General features: G+C 42.7%; 1 protein-coding gene across 1 annotated transcript in view; it reads right to left on the minus strand.

The window, feature by feature from the left end:
* LOC126262451 (uncharacterized) overlaps positions 1 to 21,405 on the minus strand; it is a 672,745-nt gene that overhangs the window by 336,551 nt on the left and 314,789 nt on the right. Inside the window, exon 2 of the mRNA XM_049959109.1 lies at positions 16,348 to 16,427. Coding sequence (XP_049815066.1) covers positions 16,348 to 16,427 — 80 coding nt within the window. The remainder of the gene's footprint in view (positions 1 to 16,347; positions 16,428 to 21,405) is intronic.

Here is a 21,405-nt window from a genome sequence, read left to right on the forward strand (position 1 = left end):
AACTGCCGGCACTGGCTCTGAATCTGCATCTGATTCTCTGCCTCTAGCTATTCCGCTGCCCGGCCTTTTATTTCGTTTCTCATGTACTTGAGTGCACACGAGTTAATTTGTTTCACACGACTCTTTCATTTCTAAGTGATCAGATTGCACAAGAATGCCTATGGTTCCACACGACACTCTCGTTTCTAATTGTTCGGCTTGCGCAAGATTGCCTTCGTTTCCATACGATACTTTCGTTTCTAGCTGCACACAATTTGGCTCCACACGGGTCTTTTCCACGCGTGACTGGCAGTCTCTCTTGCTGTATTATCGCCCTGGTGTTTGCGTCTTCCATTGCGCAAGTTTGATTCATGCCGTGCGGTTAAAGGCGCTGCAGTCTGGAACCGCAAGACCGCTACGGTCGCAGGTTCGAATCCTGCCTCGGGCATGGATGTTTGTGATGTCCTTAGGTTAGTTAGGTTTAACTAGTTCTAAGTTCTAGGGGACTAATGACCTCAGCAGTTGAGTCCCATAGTGCTCAGAGCCATTTTTGCTTCCTCTGGCAGGAAGTCAAACACTAAGATATTTGATCAACAAGCCATACTTGGCAGCCTCCGTCGCTTATCTTGCCCCTATGTCCTGGTGGACTATTTCTTAATGTCGGCAGGCTGTTTGCCTATGGAGCCTGGACTCTTATTATGGTCACAAAAGCAAGAATAAAAATAAAAATTTTCTACGGTCAGAACACCTTACAGTGAGATGGTCCTTGTGGGGGTCTGTGCTGAGTGGTCCCCCAGGTGGTATTGTCATGGTTGGATCAAAATCGACTTCGTCTTTTCAGGGGTACAATTTTTTTCTGGCAGTGTATTGGAGTTTGTGTAGAGGGTGCGGCAGAAACAGTGAGCTGTTTTAAGTTGCTCGCCATTGTTGAGCACCACTATTGGCTGATGCAAGTGGTGTCCGCTAAACCCAGCTGCCCTCATATTTCTGCGTTGGCATTTCTCCAGCACTGCTTGACACCAGCGCAAATCATCTAATTCCAGATTGGTCTATACAGTACCCGAATACTACAACAAATATTAGCGAGCGGGTAGCACAATGGCTAGCACACTGGTTTAAAATTCTATAGGACGACTGTTCAAACCAGCGTTCAGCCATCCTGATTTAGATTTTCCGTCATTTTCCTAAACCACATAAGGCAAAAGCAAAGATGGTTCCTTTTTTGAAACGGCAGAGCCGACTTCCCTCTCCATCCTTCCCTAATCCGAGCTTACGCTCCGTCTCTAATGACCTCGGTGTCGGTGGGATGTGACACACTAATCCCATCCTCCTTCTAAAAAAAAATTGGTCTCGCCGAAAAATCCGTTATACGTTGCGTTCGGAACGTCTCTGTGCACTGGACTACGGACTATAAACGTACATCACGTTGAAAGTTCGAAACAAAGTTGTCAGGACACAAGGTGGTAAGAACTGTTTTCTCATAATTGTGCGATTTTATTTGGAGTCATTCTACTGATGCGTAACTTTCAACTGTTTGATTCAATTGATGATAGCTATCTAATGTGATGTGCAGTAATTAGATGATTAATTTGTTTTTAAAGTGTGATGCTTTCATGTGAGGAAAGTGTCTTTCTTATTGAACATGTTGTTCAAAGCGCGACCGGAACGGCCGCGGGGTTGCCGTGAAGGAAAGCGCTGCGGGACCCACGGAGCGGCCCACGAACAACAGCAACACAAACAGGAGAGGACGGACACAATCAACGAAGGACAACCGGGCGAGAACTTACGAACCACAACAAGCAAGAAACAGTGGGGTCACAAGAAGACCTCACGAATCAACCATGTCCACTCGTACACGGAACAAAGTTAGGTAAATACTCTGAGGCGAGATGTCAACAGACGAACGCAAAGATTAGACTGACCGGCTGAGCGAGAGGCAGGCGCTCAAATACATGATCGGGGACGCCGCTATTGGCCGCTGGGACCACGTGTTCCACGGTGGCGCCCTCACATTAAACGTGCGCCAGGAGGCGCGCACCGCCACGGCTTAGGGCGCGATGGTGCAGAGACCTCTAGGGGCCTCGACGTCCATTCCGCCTGCCACGGATTCAAAATCCGCGGCGCGCGATACCAGACGTGTTACGGGAAGGCGATAAACACACGAATTTATGGCAGGAGGCTTCAGCTACAATATACCCCTCACCGTAACGCAGTTCGTCGACTTGTTGAGAGATTTTGAGAGACAGGCTCAATGTTAGATGCCGAACGAACTAGAAGACCACCTAAATTGAACAAAAAGAAGTTTTTGGTTATTCCTATGCAGCAGAGCCCAGCAAAATCAGTGCACAAACTGGCACAAGGAAAATCTGTCGGACTTGCAACCACGCATAAAGTGGTTAGGAAAAAGCTGAAAGTGTACCGAATAAAATGGCAGTAGTGCAGGAATTGAAAGATATGAACCATGGAAAGCGAATTTGGTACTGGAAATGGTTTACATCTTGTATTGAGAGGAATACCATTGTATTCTTGATGTCACCTTCTCCACTGACGAAGAGAAATCGCAGCACCAAGAAAAGGTTGTGTGACATAAACGGAAGTTGGTAGGCGCGAAGAATGACGTCTTATTTAAACTTCGTGCCAGTCGCATAAGGGTGCCGCTAGTAGCGCCAATCGGAGGATGCAAATCAGGTTTGCCTTAAATACACACTGTAGCGCCCGTGAGCGTTAGTTAAGTTTGAGGCTGGTTGTAATGAGTTGATGTTAATCAAAAATGCCTTTAAGGCGACAAAGACGTCATTATTGACACATCACTGAGTTTGGAAGGGGTCATATAACAGAGCTACGAAAAGCCGGATGCTACTTCTGCCATAAACCAGAAAGACTTACAGGAATATAGCCAATGTACGTAACAGCGGAGGTCACGAGAGTGTACGGTCGCAAGACGACCGGGCTCCGGACGGCAAAGTGGCAGGCACTACCGAGATGGAACACCTTCGCGTTCGGCGTATGGCTCTGACTCATCGTACCGCATCTGTAACAGTAATATGAGCAGCAGTTGCACCTCAGTAACACAAGTAACAAAAATCAGTTACTTCAACGAAAGCTCCGAGTCAGACGCCCTGTAACGTGCATACCACTGACCCCCAGCCACCACCATTTCTGACTTCAGTGGTGTCAAGCGAGAGATCTTTGGACGGCAGGGTAGTGGTCTATTGTGCATTTTTAATGAAATACAGTTCTGTCACTGTGCCAGTACGCTCATGTGTTTGTTAGAAGGAGGCCAACACGAGCAATCTCGGGGTTATGCTACGCACTTTGACTCCAATTTTGAACGTCAATTTCATGATTCAACCTACCGCGCTTATATTCGTACACGGCATTCCAGGGGGTGTTTACCAGCAGGATAACGCTCTCCCGCAAAAAGCTATTGCTTTGATGAATTCTTCTCGGGTTATCAGCCGAGTAGTAGCGTCGTCTTGTCGCAACGTTTCAATGTGTTTCGTACCCATCATCTTCTGGCCAGAAGATGACTCATTGAAACGTTGCGACAAGACGACGCTACTACTCGGCTGATAACCCGAGAAGAATTCATCAGTGGAATACGCTGAGAAAGACTACAATCGCAGCTGTTGCTTTGGCCTGTTAGAAGGCAAGCCCTGTGAATCAAGCGCATCTACACATCATCGGATGACAACTCCAGGGTCATCCACAAACACCGTTAACCGCTCCTACATTGACCGACCAAGAGCTGTAAGCTTGGAACTCCACCGCACAAACTGATATCTGACACCTATACAGCAGTATGCGTGTACTTATACATATTTGCATTCAATGTATTTGCATTTCACATTTGCAAAAGTTTATCTCGCGCGTGCATTAAACTGTGATCTAGCAATTTTAATCACTAAAATACGTTATCTACACAACTGTATTCCCAAAATTGCATTCCTCTAAATTAATACCTTTTTTATTCTTGTAATGTCATTTCCGTCAGCGTATACAGTTGAGGCCTGGTTCCATGTATCTGGTCATATTACACCCCAACCACACGATTATAAAAAAACCAAGGATCTTCATGCTGCATTTTCAATGCTATTTCATAGTCTGAAAAATGGAGTGTGGTTAGCGATATCCCAATGGCTTATTATTGTATCACTGCATTTTGTAGAAATCAATCTGAGGAACGTATCATCTCAAAACATGTGGTGCCCTTGCTCAACGGACCGCACTCCGCACTCTGGAGAGCAACAAACCTGTACTGTATGGGAGTGGCGCAATCTCGCTTTGTAACTCACATGTAAAAATTGAAACAAATGGGCACGTGAGAGCCATTTCACAATCGGAACTGCAGAGAGTTTCTTCCAATAAAATTAAACGGGTGCAGACTTGAACGAAGCCGTCCGTGGACGTCATTTCCAATATATCTTGTAAGTGCACTGCAACTTTCCGATAACCCTGTAGTTACGGCATAATGATTGGCAAAGCCATTTCATAACAAGAGTCACTGTACACCGCACGTTGAGTAACGCAGGGCTCCTCAAGCGGTATGCCCCACAAAGTGAAGACTGTGACGCCAGCATTAGATATTACGGTAAGAAATTAAAGGATTTTGATTTTACACTGAAGCGCCACAGAAACTGATATTGGCTTGTATTCAAATACGAAGATATGTAAACAGACACGTGACAAGAAGAAGTGGGGATTTTCCCGTACGACTATTTCACGAGTGTACCGTGAATTTCAGGAATCCGGTAAAACAATGCGACATCGCTGAGGCCGAAAAAAATCCTGCAAGAACAGTACCAACAACGACTGAAGAGAATCGGTCAACGTAACAGAAGTGCAATCCTTCCACAAATCGCTGCAGATTCCAATACCGGGCCATCAACAAGTGTCAGCGTGCGAGCCATTCAACCCAAACATCATCGATATGGGCTTTTGGAGCCGAAGGTAAACTCTTTTACCCTTGATGAGTGCACGACACAAAGTTTTACGCCTCGCCTGGGCCCGTGAACATTGACATTGGACTGGAAACATGTTACTTGGTCGGACGAGTCTCGTTTCAAGTTGTATCGAGCGGATGGACTTGTACTGGTATGGAGGCAACCTCATGAATCGACGGACCCTGCATGTGAGCAGGGGACTGTTTAAACCGGTGGTGGCTCTGTATTGGTGTAGGACGTGTGCAGAAAGACTGATTTTGGGCCCCAATAGGTCGATACGACTCTGATAGGTGATACGTATGTAAGAATTCTATCTGATCACCTGCATCCATTTATGTCCATTGTGCTTTCAGACGAACTTCGGCTATTCCAGCAGGACAACTGCTACAGAGTGCCTCCAGGAGTACTCTTCTGAGTTTAAAAACTTTCGCTGGCCACCAAACTCCACAGACATGAACATTATTGAGCATATTAGGGATGCCTTGTAATGTGCTGTTCAGAAGAGGTATCCACCTCGTAGTGCTCTTACGGATTTATGGAGAGGCCTACAGAAATCATGGTGTCAATTCCCTCCAGCACTACTTGAGATATCAGTCGTGTCCATGCCACGTCGTGTTGCGGCACTTCTGCGTGCTCGAGGGGGTGCTACACGACATCAGGCAGATGTATCAGTGGAATGGGGGAGGTACAACCTAAACCAAGAAAATAAAAGAAGCCACTTCTGAGCTTATCAAAATGATGGAAACATTTATTCTTGGAAAATATGTTTGACAGGCAAGACAGCAGCCAAAGAAGTGATAATGACTGCGTCTAGCGTTTGATATCTTCTGTAGCAAGCAAGTTCCATGGAGGTTCAGTTTATGAATCATGTATACTGTCTCACACTGCTTCGTAATGCTTTTTCTTTTAAGGAAATCTTGATGTAACTATCCATATTCGCCAAAGTATTTATCATTTCAAACTATCATGTCATTTCATGTCTAGTAGTCATTGAATACCTTTTGTATGACAACTCAAGCACAATACAACACCAAAACGACTACACTAGTTGTTAAATAAATAAATATTTATGTGCAGCGAAACAGTGTCTAATAGACATTTCAAAATCTATGTTCCCGTCACCACTATCGCTCAAATTGAAATAACTTAAGTACAAGAATAGGCCTTTTGCATCGAAACATGTTTATAAGAATATGTAATGAGAGGTGTGCCATGCATTGACTATGCATACTTCTGGATAGTTAGAAGACATTTATCCAACTATGTTAAGTAGAAGAGCACATTCTTCTACGACGATTAGGTATAGAAGCTTTTTCCATTAACGATTTCATATTCATCTGTGCATTTTGTATGAATCGTACTGCCAGCAAGAGGTGGTTAATTAAAGCATAAACCCAACGTTCTCCTACTTCGATATAAGAAAATCACGGACATTATAGTTGAGATTAATGAGAATGGTACTTGATTCCAAAAACATTTTTTCCACAAAACAAGAGTTTGATTATAATCCTATACTGTTAGGATTCCTGTAAAACACGTGCAATGCGTGAAATGTTCTTCTGTGGGTTAGGGTTTCTTGGATTCTGGGATATTCGTGATCAATACGCACTAGTAATCAAATTATGCACTCATTTGTCTGTGACAGGCTGAAAGGAATGTCGTACAAAGTCATGCAGTTATTGAATAATGTCGGGTTTTCTACAATACACCTGATCGAGCCCATATTACTTGCGGTTTCTGTATGACTCGTTATTGCTGATGTTTTGTTGCTATCCTAAATAATGCGGGCATGTTGAAAACTGATCCTTCCCAATTTTTTATGTGAGACAATGAAAACTTTTTAAATAAACCGAAATTACTTACACTCTACTGCTTAATTCGGCGGGTCTACACACTCAGTCTAGTGACACCCTTCCACGAACGAGAGGGCACTTTTTCACTCCTTCACTATATAATGTTGACTTTGTAGACGGAGCTACAGACTCACCTCTGATTGCACCACTTCATCATTACCAAAGTGAAGTCGTCGAAGGTGCTCTGCAAGTTTCGGAAACAGACGAAAAACGGATGGGGCCAAATCAACTGCCAAGCTGGCAGTCAGCTCGAGGCTTCGGATCGTTGCAGATGTCTCAGGACTAGTGTGTGGTCTGACATTGTCATGCTGAAGGAAGAGTGTGCTCCATGTTCGGATGAAGTCCTCGAATTCGAAACTCGATCACAGTAAGCTATTTCTCGCGCACCGACTTAGTTTCGTTACACACTACCACGATACGCGCTACAGTTCGGAGTCGTCAGGCTGCAGTGATCTGGCAAATACACTCCTGGAAATTGAAATAAGAACCCCGTGAATTCATTGTCCCAGGAAGGGGAAACTTTATTGACACATTCCTGGGGTCAGATACATCACATGATCACACTGACAGAACCACAGGCACATGGACACAGGCAACAGAGCATGCACAATGTCGGCACTAGTACAGTGTATATCCACATTTCGCAGCAATGCAGGCTGCTATTCTCCCATGGAGACGATCGTAGAGATGCTGGATGTAGTCCTGTGGAACGGCTTGCCATGCCATTTCCACCTGGCGCCTCAGTTGGACCAGCGTTCGTGCTTGACGTGCAGACCGCGTGAGACGACGCTTCATCCAGTCCCAAACATGCTCAATGGGGGACAGATCCGGAGATCTTGCTGGCCAGGGTAGTTGACTTACGCCTTCTAGAGCACGTTGGGTGGCACGGGATACATGCGGACGTGCATTGTCCTGTTGGAACAACAAGTTCCCTTGCCGGTCTAGGAATGGTAGAACGATGGGTTCGATGACGGTTTGGATGTACCGTGCACTATTCAGTGTCCCCTCGACGATCACCAGTGGTGTACGGCCAGTGTAGGAGATCGCTCCCCACACCATGTTGCCGGGTGTTGGCCCTGTGTGCCTCGGTCGTATGCAGTCCTGATTGTGGCGCTCACCTGCACGGCGCCAAACACGCATACGACCATCATTGGCACCAAGGCAGAAGCGACTCTCATCGCTGAAGACGACACGTCTCCATTCGTCCCTCCATTCACGCCTGTCGCGACATCAGTGGAGGCGGGCTGCACGATGTTGGGGCGTGAGCGGAAGACGGCCTAACGGTGTGCGGGACCGTAGCCCAGCTTCATGGAGACGGTTGCGAATGGTCCTCGCCGATACCCCAGGAGCAACAGTGTCCCTAATTTGCTGGGAAGTGGCGGTGCGGTCCCCTACGGCACTGCGTAGGATCCTACGGTCTTGGCGTGCATCCGTGCATCGCTGCGGTCCGGTCCCAGGTCGACGGGCACATGCACCTTCCGCCGACCACTGGCGACAACATCGATGTACTGTGGAGACCTGCCGCCCCACGTGTTGAGCAATTCGGCGGAACGTCCACCCGGCCTCCCGCATGCCCACTATACGCCCTCGCTCAAAGTCCGTCAACTGCACATACTGTTCACGTCCACGCTGTCGCGGCATGCTACCAGTGTTAAAGACTGCGATGGAGCTCCGTATGCCACGGCAAACTGGCTGACACTGACGGCGGCGGTGCACACATGCTGCGCAGCTAGCGCCATTCGACGGCCAACACCGCGGTTCCTGGTGTGTCCGCTGTGCCGTGCGTGTGATCATTGCTTGTACAGCCCTCTCGCAGTGTCCGGAGCAAGTATGGTGGGTCTGACACATCGGTGTCAATGTGTTCTTTTTTCCATTCCAGGAGTGTATATAGGCATGAAGAATACAAATGTAGGATGTTAATAATGTTTCCTTCAATTAATAAACTTTTAGAGTTTTCACGTTATAAATACAACAGCATTACTTCAGAGCATGTCCTCGTATCTGTATCTGTTCTTCCTGTTACATTTTCGACTGAGCCTTTTGTGGAGCTAACCTGTTTTCGGTTCCATAAATACCCTTCATTTATGCTCTTGAAACATCCCCTTTAATAATTAATGAATTACTGTGCTGATAAACGTCTACGTCATTTGATTTTCAAACAGGTGAGCAAAACTGAACGTATTCAGATATTACTCTCTTTACTTATTCTGATCAACACTAAACTGACACACAACGCAGCCTGACTTTCAATAATCCTTACAAAAGAATGGCCCTGACTAACAATAACCAATAACTTTCATGAATGCCTTACCTCACAAAAATCTTCGATACTCGAACTACTGCAATACAGCGAGCGGCACTACTGCCAGCTATATAAAAGCTTCTAACTACGGAAGGCACTAACTACTGATAGGCATAGTCAGCAAATGAAAGATTTTGATAGGGAACAAACAATGTATTTACCTTAATAATGTTCAAAAGTCATTATATATATATATATCTCAGTTCATGATATCCATTATTACAAATTTACTCTTTCTGACGGACAACGTCCAGATCGTCCGCTCTTAAAATTCTTTCATCTCTCTCCCCACATCCACCATTGCTGGCAGCTCTCCTCCAACTGCGCAACGCTATGCGCTGTTCACATACAGCTGCCCAACACTACAATAGCGAACATTCCAACAATACAAAACAGCCACAGACTTCACAAAGCACAGTCAGTGATTTTCAAATAGAGCGCTACGTGGCGTTACCAACATAAAAAATCTAAACAGCCTACTTACATAGCCCCCATGCTCCCCACAAAAAATTTTACAAATTGTTTTGGGCAGTGGCCAATAATGATTTCATAAAATTTTTCATAATTACAATAACAAAGATATCAAATGCACACACTTATTGATGCAATGTTGGTCAAAATCAAAAATTGTTCTCGTAAAGACAGTCCTGATCATTCAAAACAATAGTAATTACAGTTTTCTTTTTTTCTTCTTCAAAGTCTGAGCAGTAAAAGAAAATGCACACAGAAGTAGTAGATTTCCATGCAGTCTTGAAGAAGTAGTGTTGTCCTTCCAACGGAAAGACAGTGCTGTCTCTTGACATGCAGACAGGTAATGTGCCACAACAGAGCAAACCCACAGCAGAGTCAGTCGAAGGTTTGAAGAATATTGGTAGGTAGGTCATCACAGAGCGGACGCACTGTAGTCCTGGTAGAGAGTATGGTACTGGTGGGCCATCAAAGGTGTAGACCCACTGCAGTCCTTGTAGACATAATGGTATTGGTGGGACATCAAAGGTGTAGACCCACTGTAGTCCTTGTAGAGATAATGGTGTTCGTGGGCCATCAAAGGTGCAGACCCACTGTAGTCCTTGTAGAGAGTATGGTATTGGTGAGCCATCAAAGGTGCAGACCCACTGTAGTGCTTGTAGAGATTGCTACCAGCCATCCGTTGCGACTGTGCCGGTGCACAATCACCATCGAAGAGTCTTGCGGATAATATAGCAAGTCCATGAAGCACCACTTGTGCACTCACAATTTTTTTTTTAAATGTCCTTAGAACCAGTAATGCTGTTAACCAGTCCCTTGCTCAATTATCAACACACATGCAAGCACTAACAGTCCCGACTTCTCACATATTGTGTATATACTATTACCAACAGAAACGAGTGCAGTGAAATGAAACTCAATTTGAAGAACAGGTGTGTATACAATTATGTATCATGAGAATACAATTACAAAGGTACAGAAAACATCATTAAATGACATAATAATAAACATCACATTTGTAGTAATACAGGCTTTACAAAAGAATAGACATAAACTCATACATCAGCGTTACAGGAATTATGACAAAAGCAAATAAATAAAATAATGAGAATAGTTTTCGAAACATTAATTTCACACATGAGCATTAAAACGGAACAGAAAAAATAATGTCTAAACATCTTTACAAAGAAAATAACATATTATTAGAAAAATTCTGCAACATAACTCTTATCAGATAAACAAATAAAAACAGGAAGAACACCAATACACAAGGGTACACAAACGCATAGCGGGATAACACAAAATGAAAGGACAGGGTTTGTTTTACTGCAGTATTTTGCAAACAAAACTGTCTTTACTTCTTGGAGATCTCCCTTCGTTCATCACTATTCCCAAAAAGTCCTATCTATATCTGCTTTCTGTACTCTATTCATAACCTCTTTCAAAATAATTATTCTTCATTGTACACTACTCATTTTTTCCCAAATCTTTTTCATATCACTTCTCAATGGATACTTTTCCTATTCTTCATAACTCATTTTCTTATATAGCCTACCCCATCTTAACTAAAATCTACTGAACATCCCCTTTGAAAAATTAATGAATTACTGTGCTGATATACCTCTACGTTATTTGATTTTCAAACAGCTGAGCAAAACTGAACGTACTCAGATATTACTCTCTTTACTTATTCTGATCAACACTAAACTGACACACAACGCAGCCTGACTTTCAATAATCCTTACAAAAGAATGGCCCTGACTAACAATAACCAATACCTTTCATGAATGCCTTACCTCACAAAAATCTTCGATACTCGAACTACTGCAATACAGCGAGCGGCACTACTGCCAGCTAAATAAAAGCTTCTAACTACGGAAGGCACTAACTACTGATAGGCATAGTCAGCAAATGAAAGATTTTGATAGGGAACAAACAATGTATTTACCTTAATAATGTTCAAAAGTCATTATATATATATATATATATATATATATATATATATATATATATATATATATATATATATATATACAGCCGACGATCTGGACGTATGTCCGTCAGAAAGAGTAAATTTGGAATAATGGATATCATATATATATATGTATATATATATATATATATATATATATATATATATATATATATGATATCCATTATTACAAATTTACTCTTTCTGACGGACACACGTCCAGATCGTCGGCTGTTAAAATTCTGTCATCTCTCCCCCACATCCACCATTGCTGGCACCTCTCCTCCAACTGCGCAACGCTATGCGTTGTTCACATACAGTTGCCCAACACTACAATAGCGAACATTCCAACAATACAAAACAGCCACAGACTTCACAAAGCACAGTCAGTGATTTTCAAATAGAGCACTACGTGGCGTTACCAACATAAAAACCTAAACAGCCTACTTACATAGCCCCCATGCTCCCCACAAAAAATTTTACAAATTGTTTTGGGCAGTGGCTAATAACGATTTGATAAAATTTTTCATAATTACAATAACAAAGATATCAAATGCACACACTTAATGATGCAATGTTGGTCAAAATCAAAAATTGTTCTCGTAAAGACAGTCCTGATCATTCAAAACAATAGTAATTACAGTTTTCTTTTTTTTCCTCAAAGTCTGAGCAGTAAAAGAAAATGCACACAGAAGTAGTGGATTTCCATGCAGTCTTGAAGAAGTAGTGTTGTCCTTCCAACGGAAAGACAGTGCTGTCTCTTGACATGCAGACAGGTAATGTGCCACAACAGAGCAAACCCACAGCAGAGTCAGTCGAAGGTTTTAAGAATATTGGTAGGTAGGTCATCACAGAGCAGACGCACTGTAGTCCTGGTAGAGAGTATGGTACTGGTGGGCCATCAAAGGTTTACACCCATTGCAGTCCTTGTAGACATAATGGTATTGGTGGGACATCAAAGGTTTAGACCCACTGTAGTCCTTGTAGAGACAATGGTATTCGTGGGACATCAAAGGTGCAGACCCACTGTAGTCCTTGTAGAGAGTATGGTATTGGTGAGCCATCAAAGGTGCAGACCCACTGTAGTCCTTGTAGAGAGTATGGTATTGGTGAGCCATCAAAGGTGCAGACCCACTGTAGTGCTTGTAGAGATTGCTACCAGCCATCCGTTGCGACTGTGCCGGTGCACAATCACCATCGAAGAGTCTTGCGGATAATATAGCAAGTCCATGAAGCACCACTTGTGCACTCACAATTTTTTTTTAAATGTCCTTAGAACCAGTAATGCTGTTAACCAGTCCCTTGCTCAATTATCAACACACATGCAAGCACTAAGTCCCAACTTCTCACATATTTTGTATATACTATTACCAACAGAAACGAGTGCAGTGAAATGAAACTTAATTTGAAGAACAGGTGTGTATACAATTATATATCATGAGAATACAATTACAAAGGTACAGAAAACATCATTAAATAATATAATAGTAAACATGAGATTTGTAGTAATACAGGCTTTACAAAAGAATAGACATAAACTCATACATCAGCGTTACAGGAATTATGACATAAGCAAATAAATAAAATAATGAGAATAGTTTTCGAAACATTAATTTCACACATGAGCATTAAAACAGAACAGAAAAAATAATGTCTAAACATCTTTACAAAGAAAATAACATATTATTAGAAAAATTCTGCAACATAACTCTTATCAGATTAACAAATAAAAACAGGAAGAACACCAATACACAAGGGTATACAAACGAATAGCGGCATAACACAAAATGAAAGGACAGGGTTTGTTTTACTGCAGTATTTTGCAAACAAAACTGTCTTTACATCTTGGAGATCTCCCTTCGTTCATTACTATTCCCAAAAAGTCCTATCTATATCTCCTTTCTGTATTCTATTCATATCCTCTTTCAAAATAATTATTCTTCATTGTACACTACCTATTTTGGCCCAAATCTTTTTCATATCACTTCTCAATGGTTTCTTTTCCTATTCTTCATAACTCATTTTCTTATATAGCCTACCCCCTCTTAAGTTAACTTAAATCTACTGAACATCCCCTTTGAAAAATCAATGAATTACTGTGCTGATAAACCTCTACGTTATTTGATTTTCAAACAGCTGAGCAAAACTGAACTTACTCAGACAATACTCTCTTTACTTATTCTGATAAACACTAAACTGACACACAATATTTTTAGCGCAACACAGTCTGACTTTCAATAATCCCTACAAAAGAATGGCCCTAACAATAACCTATAACTTTCATGAATCACTTACCTCACAAAGATCTTCGTTACTCGAACTACTGCAATACAAGGAGCGCCACAACCGCCAGCTAAATAAAAGCTTCTAACTATGGAAGGCACTAACTACTGATAGGCATAGTCAGCAAATGAAAGATTTTGATAGGGAACAAACAATGTATTTACCTTAATAATGTTCAAAAGTCATAATATATGTATAAGTTCATGATATCCAGTATTACAGATTTACTCTTTCTGACGGACACACGTCCAGATCGTCCGCTCTTAAAATTCTGCCATCTCTCTCCCCACATACACCACCGCTGGCGGCTCACCTCCAACTGCGCAACGCTACGCGGTGTTCATAATACACGCCGGCCGAAGTGGCCGTGCGGTTAAAGGCGCTGCAGTCTGGAACCGCAAGACCGCTACGGTCGCAGGTTCGAATCCTGCCTCGGGCATGGATGTTTGTGATGTCCTTAGGTTAGTTAGGTTTAACTAGTTCTAAGTTCTAGAGGACTAATGACCTCTGCAGTTGAGTCCCATAGTGCTCAGAGCCATTTGAACCATTTGTTCATAATACAGCTGCCCAACACTACAGTAGCGAACATTCCAACAATGCAAACCAGCCACAGACTGCACACAGCACAGTCAGTGATTTTCATATAGAGCGCTACGTGGCGTTACCAACATAAAAACCTAAACAGCCTACTTACACTCTTTACAATTTATTAATGTTTTATGCCTAATGTGTCGCGTGTTTTGCTGCAGAAATTAAGAGTAAGACCACTTTAAGAATGTGAAAATTCAATAATGTACCTATTTTAATGATAATTCAGCGCAATTTATTAATGAATAATCGAGCGAAGGACCGTGGTGGTTGGGAGGGGCGGGGGGAGAGGTTCTGATCAACATTCTAATCTGGCGGTCTAGATTTAGTTGTTTCCTAAATTCCCTACCTTGCTTGCGGTGAGTAGTGGAATGGTTCCACTGAAGGGGCACAATCGACTTCTTTACCAGTCCTTCACGAAAACGAACTTTTTGTCAGTGTGCAGTGAGCCCAGCGTCTGTGCGATGTTAAACTGCAATCTCTATTTCTCCTTAGGGAATAACAGGTGCATGACCAAATGTAATTAATTTTCATCGTCTTGTTACTGAAGCGAGGCTTGAGTCAGTTATTCGTGGCTATATGCAGGGAGCGTGTTGAGCCACAGTGGTAACATTTATTAATGACTACGTCGTATTAGTATATATTAGAGAACGACATCCGAGTTTGCTATAGAGTAATGTAATATACACTGCAGCGGCAAAGAAACTGGTATAGGCATGCGTATTCAAATACAGAGATATGTAAACAGGCAGAATACGGTGCTGCAGTCGACAACGCCTATACAAGACAAAAAGTGTCTGGCGCAGTTGTTAGATCGGTTACTGCTGCTACAATGATATGTTATGAAGATGTAAGTGAGTTTGAACGTGGTGCTACAGTCGGCGCGCGACCGGTGGGACACAGCATCTCCAAGGTAACGATGAAGTGGGGATTTCCCCGTACGACCATTTAACGAGTGTAACGTGAATATCAGAAATCAGGTAAAACATCAAATCTCCGACGTCACTGCGACTGGAAAAAGATCGTGCAAAAACGGGACCAACAACGACTACAGAGAATCGTTCAACGCAATCCTTCCGCAAATTGCTGCAGATTTCAATGCTGGGTCATCAACTAGTGTCAGCATGCAAACCATTCACGAAACACCATCGACTTGGGCTTTCAGAGCCGAACGCCCACTCGTGTAACATTGATGACTGCACGACACAAAGCTTTATGTCTCACCTGCGCCCGTCAACACCGACATTGGACTATTGACGACTGGAAACATGTTGCCTGAACGGACGAGCTTCGTTTCATATCGTATCGTGCGGATGGACTTGCACTGGAATGGAGGGAACCAGGCGAATCCACGGACCCAGTATGTGAATATCGGACTCTTTAAACTGGTGGACGCTCTGTAATATTGTGTGGAGTGTCCAATAAGAGTGATATGTGGCCCCCAATACGTCTAGATACGACTCTGATAGGTGACACGTACGTAAGAATTCTATTTGATCACCTGCATCCACTTATGTCCATTGTGTCTCAGACGGATTTCGGCAATTTCAGCAGGAAAATGCGACACCCCACACGTCCAGAATTGCTACAGAATGCCCCCAGGAATACTCTTCTGAGTTTAATCACCAAATTCCACATAAATGTACATTATTGAGGATAGCGGGAATGCCTTGCAATGTCCTGTTCGGAAGACATCTCCATCCCCTCGTACTCTTACGGATTTATGGACATCCCGGCAGGATGGAAGGTGTCAGTTCCCTCCAGCACTACTTCAGACATTAGTCGAGCCACTGTCACGTCGTGTTGCGGCACTTGTGCGAGATCGCGGGATTCTACACGATATTAGACAGATGTACTACTTTCTTTGGCTTTTCAGTGTAGAACACCAATAACAGATAGTGATATAGAACTGTGCTTGGTAATAGCGATGTGTTTATTAAGGAAGTGATGGTTACGTACCAGGTGGGAGGTGTCATTGACGAAAGCGGCGACGAGAAGTGGGGCACCACACCTCTCCTGGTGCCTGGGCCACCGACCACCTGTAACATGAAGAGACCGTGTCACGTTACTACATCCTGTTGTACAGGAACACTAATGAGCTGTATGTTGCGTTACATTTGCGACGCATACCTCGAACGAAAATTCGCCCTTCCACACTGCTTTCTCATACAGTTCTTTGTTTCTCAACGTAGCTCGGCTATTTGAGATACAAGCCCATCGCAAATTTTCCTATACACCCTGCATTTTATAATCTCATTTGCCTTTGTGATGTATAAAACAAAGGTGACATACGTTCTTCTACCTGTACTGTAGTATCACTGGTTCCCGCGTCCGCAGCTCGTGGTCGTGCGGTAGCGTACTTGCTTCCCACGTCCGGGTTCCCGGGTTCGATTCTCGGCGGGGTCAGGGATTTTCCCTGCCTCGTGATGACTGGGCGTTGTGTGATGTCCTTAGGTTAGTTAGGTTTAAGTAGTTCTAAGTTCTAGGGGACTGATGACCATAGATGTTAAGTCCCATAGTGCTCAGAGCCATTTGAACCATTTTGAACTGGTTCCAGTCAGCAGTGGGTGTTTTTTTCCCCTACCAATATCTAATATACCTATGTTTCAGTATGTCTACTTAAATCTTATTCCACTTATAGCGAGTGATACAGCGAGGTAATTACTTACGCTGACACGTCTCCTTTGTCATATATATCGTTGAAAAAGAGCGAGAAACCAAAAGAAAGACGAATGTAGAATAAAATCTTGGAAATTATCTTTGAGAAGAGACATATTTTTCTTGGATGTCCGATTATACATGTAATATTGCTGTATGATCAAAACCGAGTCATTAAACAAAAAAGACAATGATGAGATTCATTGTTACGTGTCGACTACACGATTTATTTTTCTCCGAGGTCAAGACTGGCGTTCTAGACCAGTGGTAGTTAATCTGGTCCCTACATATCGTGATCGCTGGTTATGTCGTACGTATGCGCGCAGTCGTTGTTTTGTGCCAGTAAATTCGTTTCTGTCATCGGCTTAGCACTCTTTGAGTACCATTTTAAGTCGAAGGCATATAGGCATATTGCGTTAATGTTGTTACTTTGTTTCTTCTTTTTTTATGTGTTTATTAATTTATGTTTGGAATAATTACACTACTGGCCATTAAAATTGCTACACCAAGAAGAAATGCAGATGATAAACGGGTATTTAATGGACAAATATATTATACTAGAACTGACTTGTGATTACATTATCACGCAATTTTGGTGCATAGATCCTGAGACATCACTACCCAACAATACCACCTCTGGCCGTAATAACGGCCTGGCCTTGATACACCTGAACATTGAGTCAAGTAGAGCTTGGATGGCGTGTACAGGTACAGCTGCCTATGCAGCTTCAACACGATACCACAGTTCATAAAAAGAGTAGTGACTGCCGTATTGTGACGAGCCAGTTGCTCGGCCACCATTGACCAGACGTCTTCAGTTGGTGGGGGATCTGGAGAATGTGCTGGCCACGGCAGCTGTCGAACATTTTCTGTATCCAGAAAGGTCCGTACAGGACCTGCAACATGCGGTCGTGCATTATCCTGCTGAAATCTAGGGTTCCGCAGGGATCGAATGAAGGGTAGAGCCACGGGTCGTAACACTTCTGAAATGGAATGTCCATTGTTCAAAGTGCCGTCAATGCGAACAAGAGGTGACCGAGACGTGTAGTCAATGACACCCCATACGATCACGCCGGATTATACGCCACTATGGCGATGAGAAATACACGCTTCCAATGTGCGTTCACCGCGATATCGCGAAACACGGTTGCGACAAAAAAAAAATGGTTCAAATGGCTCTGAAAACTATGGGACTAAACGTCTATGGTCATCAGTCCCCTAGAACTTAGAACTACTTAAACCTAACTAACGTAAGGACAGCACACAACACCCAGTCATCACGAGGCAGAGAAAATCCCTCTTTGCTGAAATTTCAGATGCACAAGGAAAAGTACAGGAAATGTTTAAGCCGTTCAGATTGAAGTTAATTCGACTACGTTTCATTACCCTTGTTGAGCTTTTGTCGGTGCCCGTCATATAATCTCTTCTCAGGTCACTACGCATTTCATTCAATTCACCTTTAACTGGAAGTAACAGCGCACTTTCCGCATTTGTTCGTGTATCCGTAGATTTGTTACACAAATTTATGCTTGTATTTCTATGGACAACACTATGACAAAGACGCCACTCACAGTGTTTTGGAATCCACAGTGTCGCGGAGAGCATTGAACTCCACTGATTCTAGCATCCATGTAATACGTTTTAAGATTCTACACAAGATAGGAGTCGATGATCCTGGACAGCAGTTTTGACGATCACTTTTGCTAATCTTTTCGTAGCCCCAAGTCTTAGACGTATCGTCATTTCCATCTTCTTTTGCACATCAAGAAATTTCTGTCCTCCGATCAACTTTTTTACAGTGACGAAAACCTGAGGACAACTTCTAAGTGCAGAGTGTATTTATTTCTTGTAGTTTGACGAATGTGAGAATATCGGAGCTGCGGTAGCTTTCTAATCGTCTAAACGTTCTCTTTTACTGATTCGTGCATGAGTATGAAGCTACTCGTGACCTAGTGTCATCGATAGGCGGGATCAGATAACCTCTAACGGTGCTGTATTGTGTGAAAGTGTGGAAGGTGCGAGACGAAAAATTAAATGTTACCTAAGTCCTACTTCCGCTCATTGTGAAGTGTAATTAATTTTATAACTTCTAATTAACCTGTGTGAATCAAATAACATATAACTTTATATGACAGCATGAGCACTTAATAACTAACCAACCTCTAACAGCTGCCCATATACTGTCGAAGCAAAGTTCTGTTTACTGTGGAACATATATTTATGTGTAATTTTCATTTCTGATCCCAAATATTCGGATAACCTACAGGATTACCTAATGAGGTAACTGTCAGACACAGTGGTGCGCAGAGCCACTCTGCTTTGTTGTTGAATTCCTTTTCACATATATCACGGCTGAATATAATTATGTGAATTCGTGATTGTAGCTGTAAGTTAAAATCAAGACGAATGTGTGTTCCTGATTGTGCAAAATTGTCAAACGAAACTGATAATGTGTAGAATGATCTAAACGTTTTTAGAAGGGGAAAAATGTACGGTTCATGACATGGAGTGTAAAGGATTGAACTTGAGTTCAACTCATAACTTTCTTGAGTAAAAACCTCATTTCAGTAGTTCCATTCTTAATACCGTACATTATAGTAATGAAATGACCAGTAAGAAAAAAAAAATGGCTCTGAGCACTATGGGACTCAACTGCTGAGGTCATTAGTCCCCTAGAACTTAGAACTAGTTAAACCTAACTAACCTAAGGACATCACAAACATCCATGCCCGAGGCAGGATTCGAACCTGCGACCGTAGCGGTCTTGCGGCTCCAGACTGCAGCGCCTTTAACCGCACGGCCACTTCGGCCGGCTGACCAGTAAGATCTTAGGGGATTTTTTTTTTTTCTACTACGCAATCAGTCTCTGTAAACTTTGTCACTCTGCCTTGGTCATTTAATGGTATTTCTTTTCTGGTTTTGTTTTGTATATGTGACAGCAGGTGTCTGTCGTTATCAGTTTTTATTTTCATATCTTTCTCTTTTTTTACTTGGCTTGTGACTTATTTCTCTTAAATGTTCTGCAAATATTGAAGGGCTTGACCCATACTTTCAGGCTGTGATATGTTCTTTCTACCGAGTGACGAATGTTAGTCCTATATACCTTATATTGTACTGAATAGCAGTTGGTATCTCCTGCCCTCTGGCAGATGTCTACATATTTTGTTATATCTCGGATATACTTTTGGACTGCCTTCTGTGTTTGCAAAACATCTCCAGCCTTGTACGTAAAAAAAAAAAGTATTATTTTATGTATGAGTTTGCGCTTGTATGTCACTGTGTAACATGTCCAGGCTTCTTTGTTGTCATCGTCGTGTACTCTGTATAATTGTTATTTTGTAACTGTGTATGTTTATTGGCGTGAAGTTTTATTCTTTTGTTGTTTGTTGTTGTTTCTCTATTGTGTTTACTGACTGTATAATTTTTTATATTTTTGTTTAACTTCGTGAATGTATTCCTAAATGATTTGATATAATCCATTATGGAGTCGAGGTAGCAGTTGTCGTTATACTGGTTATCACTGTTAGCATTCAACCGCGATTCTTATACATATTTCAACAACGCGTTTCAAGAGACAATGCTCTCATCATCAGGTTGTAAAATCTATGTCATGAAATTAAACGGACTAAAAAGACAAAATACCATCACCAATAGTTTGGAAGTCCATAGAGTAAAACACACACTTCCATGCCCGAGGCAGGATTCGAACCTGCGACTGCTGCAGTCGCGTGGTTCCGGACTGTAGCGCCTAGAACCGCTCGGCCACCTCGGCCGGCGCGAATTTATTTCTATGGCAGACATTGTTTTTTGCTATTTGTATGATGGTGTCTAGTTCCTTCTAGTAGTTTTCGGTGCTGAGTGGTATTGTGCTGAATCTACGTGGGATGTACCTGAGTGCTGCTTGTGCTGTGAGTGTAGGTGATTTGAGTTCTGGTGTATGATCGTTTCAGATGTGGCTCCATTCATGGAAGGAGTCGAACGTGATATACTCATCTTCTTAAGCACAACTGTGTGCATACGTAAAAAAGAGTTAGTTTCGAAAAATCCTTAATGGCTGCTTAATGATAAACATAAACCACCATTTAATGAAGGAGAGTAACTCCTAAGTGGCCGGCCGGTGTGGCCATGCGGTTCTAGGCGCTGCAGTCTGGAACCCCTCGACCACTACGGTCGCAGGTTCGAATCCTGCCTCGGGCATGGTTGTGTGTGGTGTCCTTAGGTTAGTTAGGTTTAAGTAGTTCTAAGTTCTAGGGGACTGATGACCTCAGACGTTAAGTTCCATAGTGCTCAGAGCCATTTGAACCATTTTTAAATTCTAAGTGTGGAAAATAATATATCGTGTGGTCAGCATCACGTATA

This window comes from Schistocerca nitens, chromosome 1 (assembly GCF_023898315.1).
Source record: "Schistocerca nitens isolate TAMUIC-IGC-003100 chromosome 1, iqSchNite1.1, whole genome shotgun sequence".
Classification (NCBI taxonomy): domain Eukaryota; kingdom Metazoa; phylum Arthropoda; class Insecta; order Orthoptera; family Acrididae; genus Schistocerca; species Schistocerca nitens.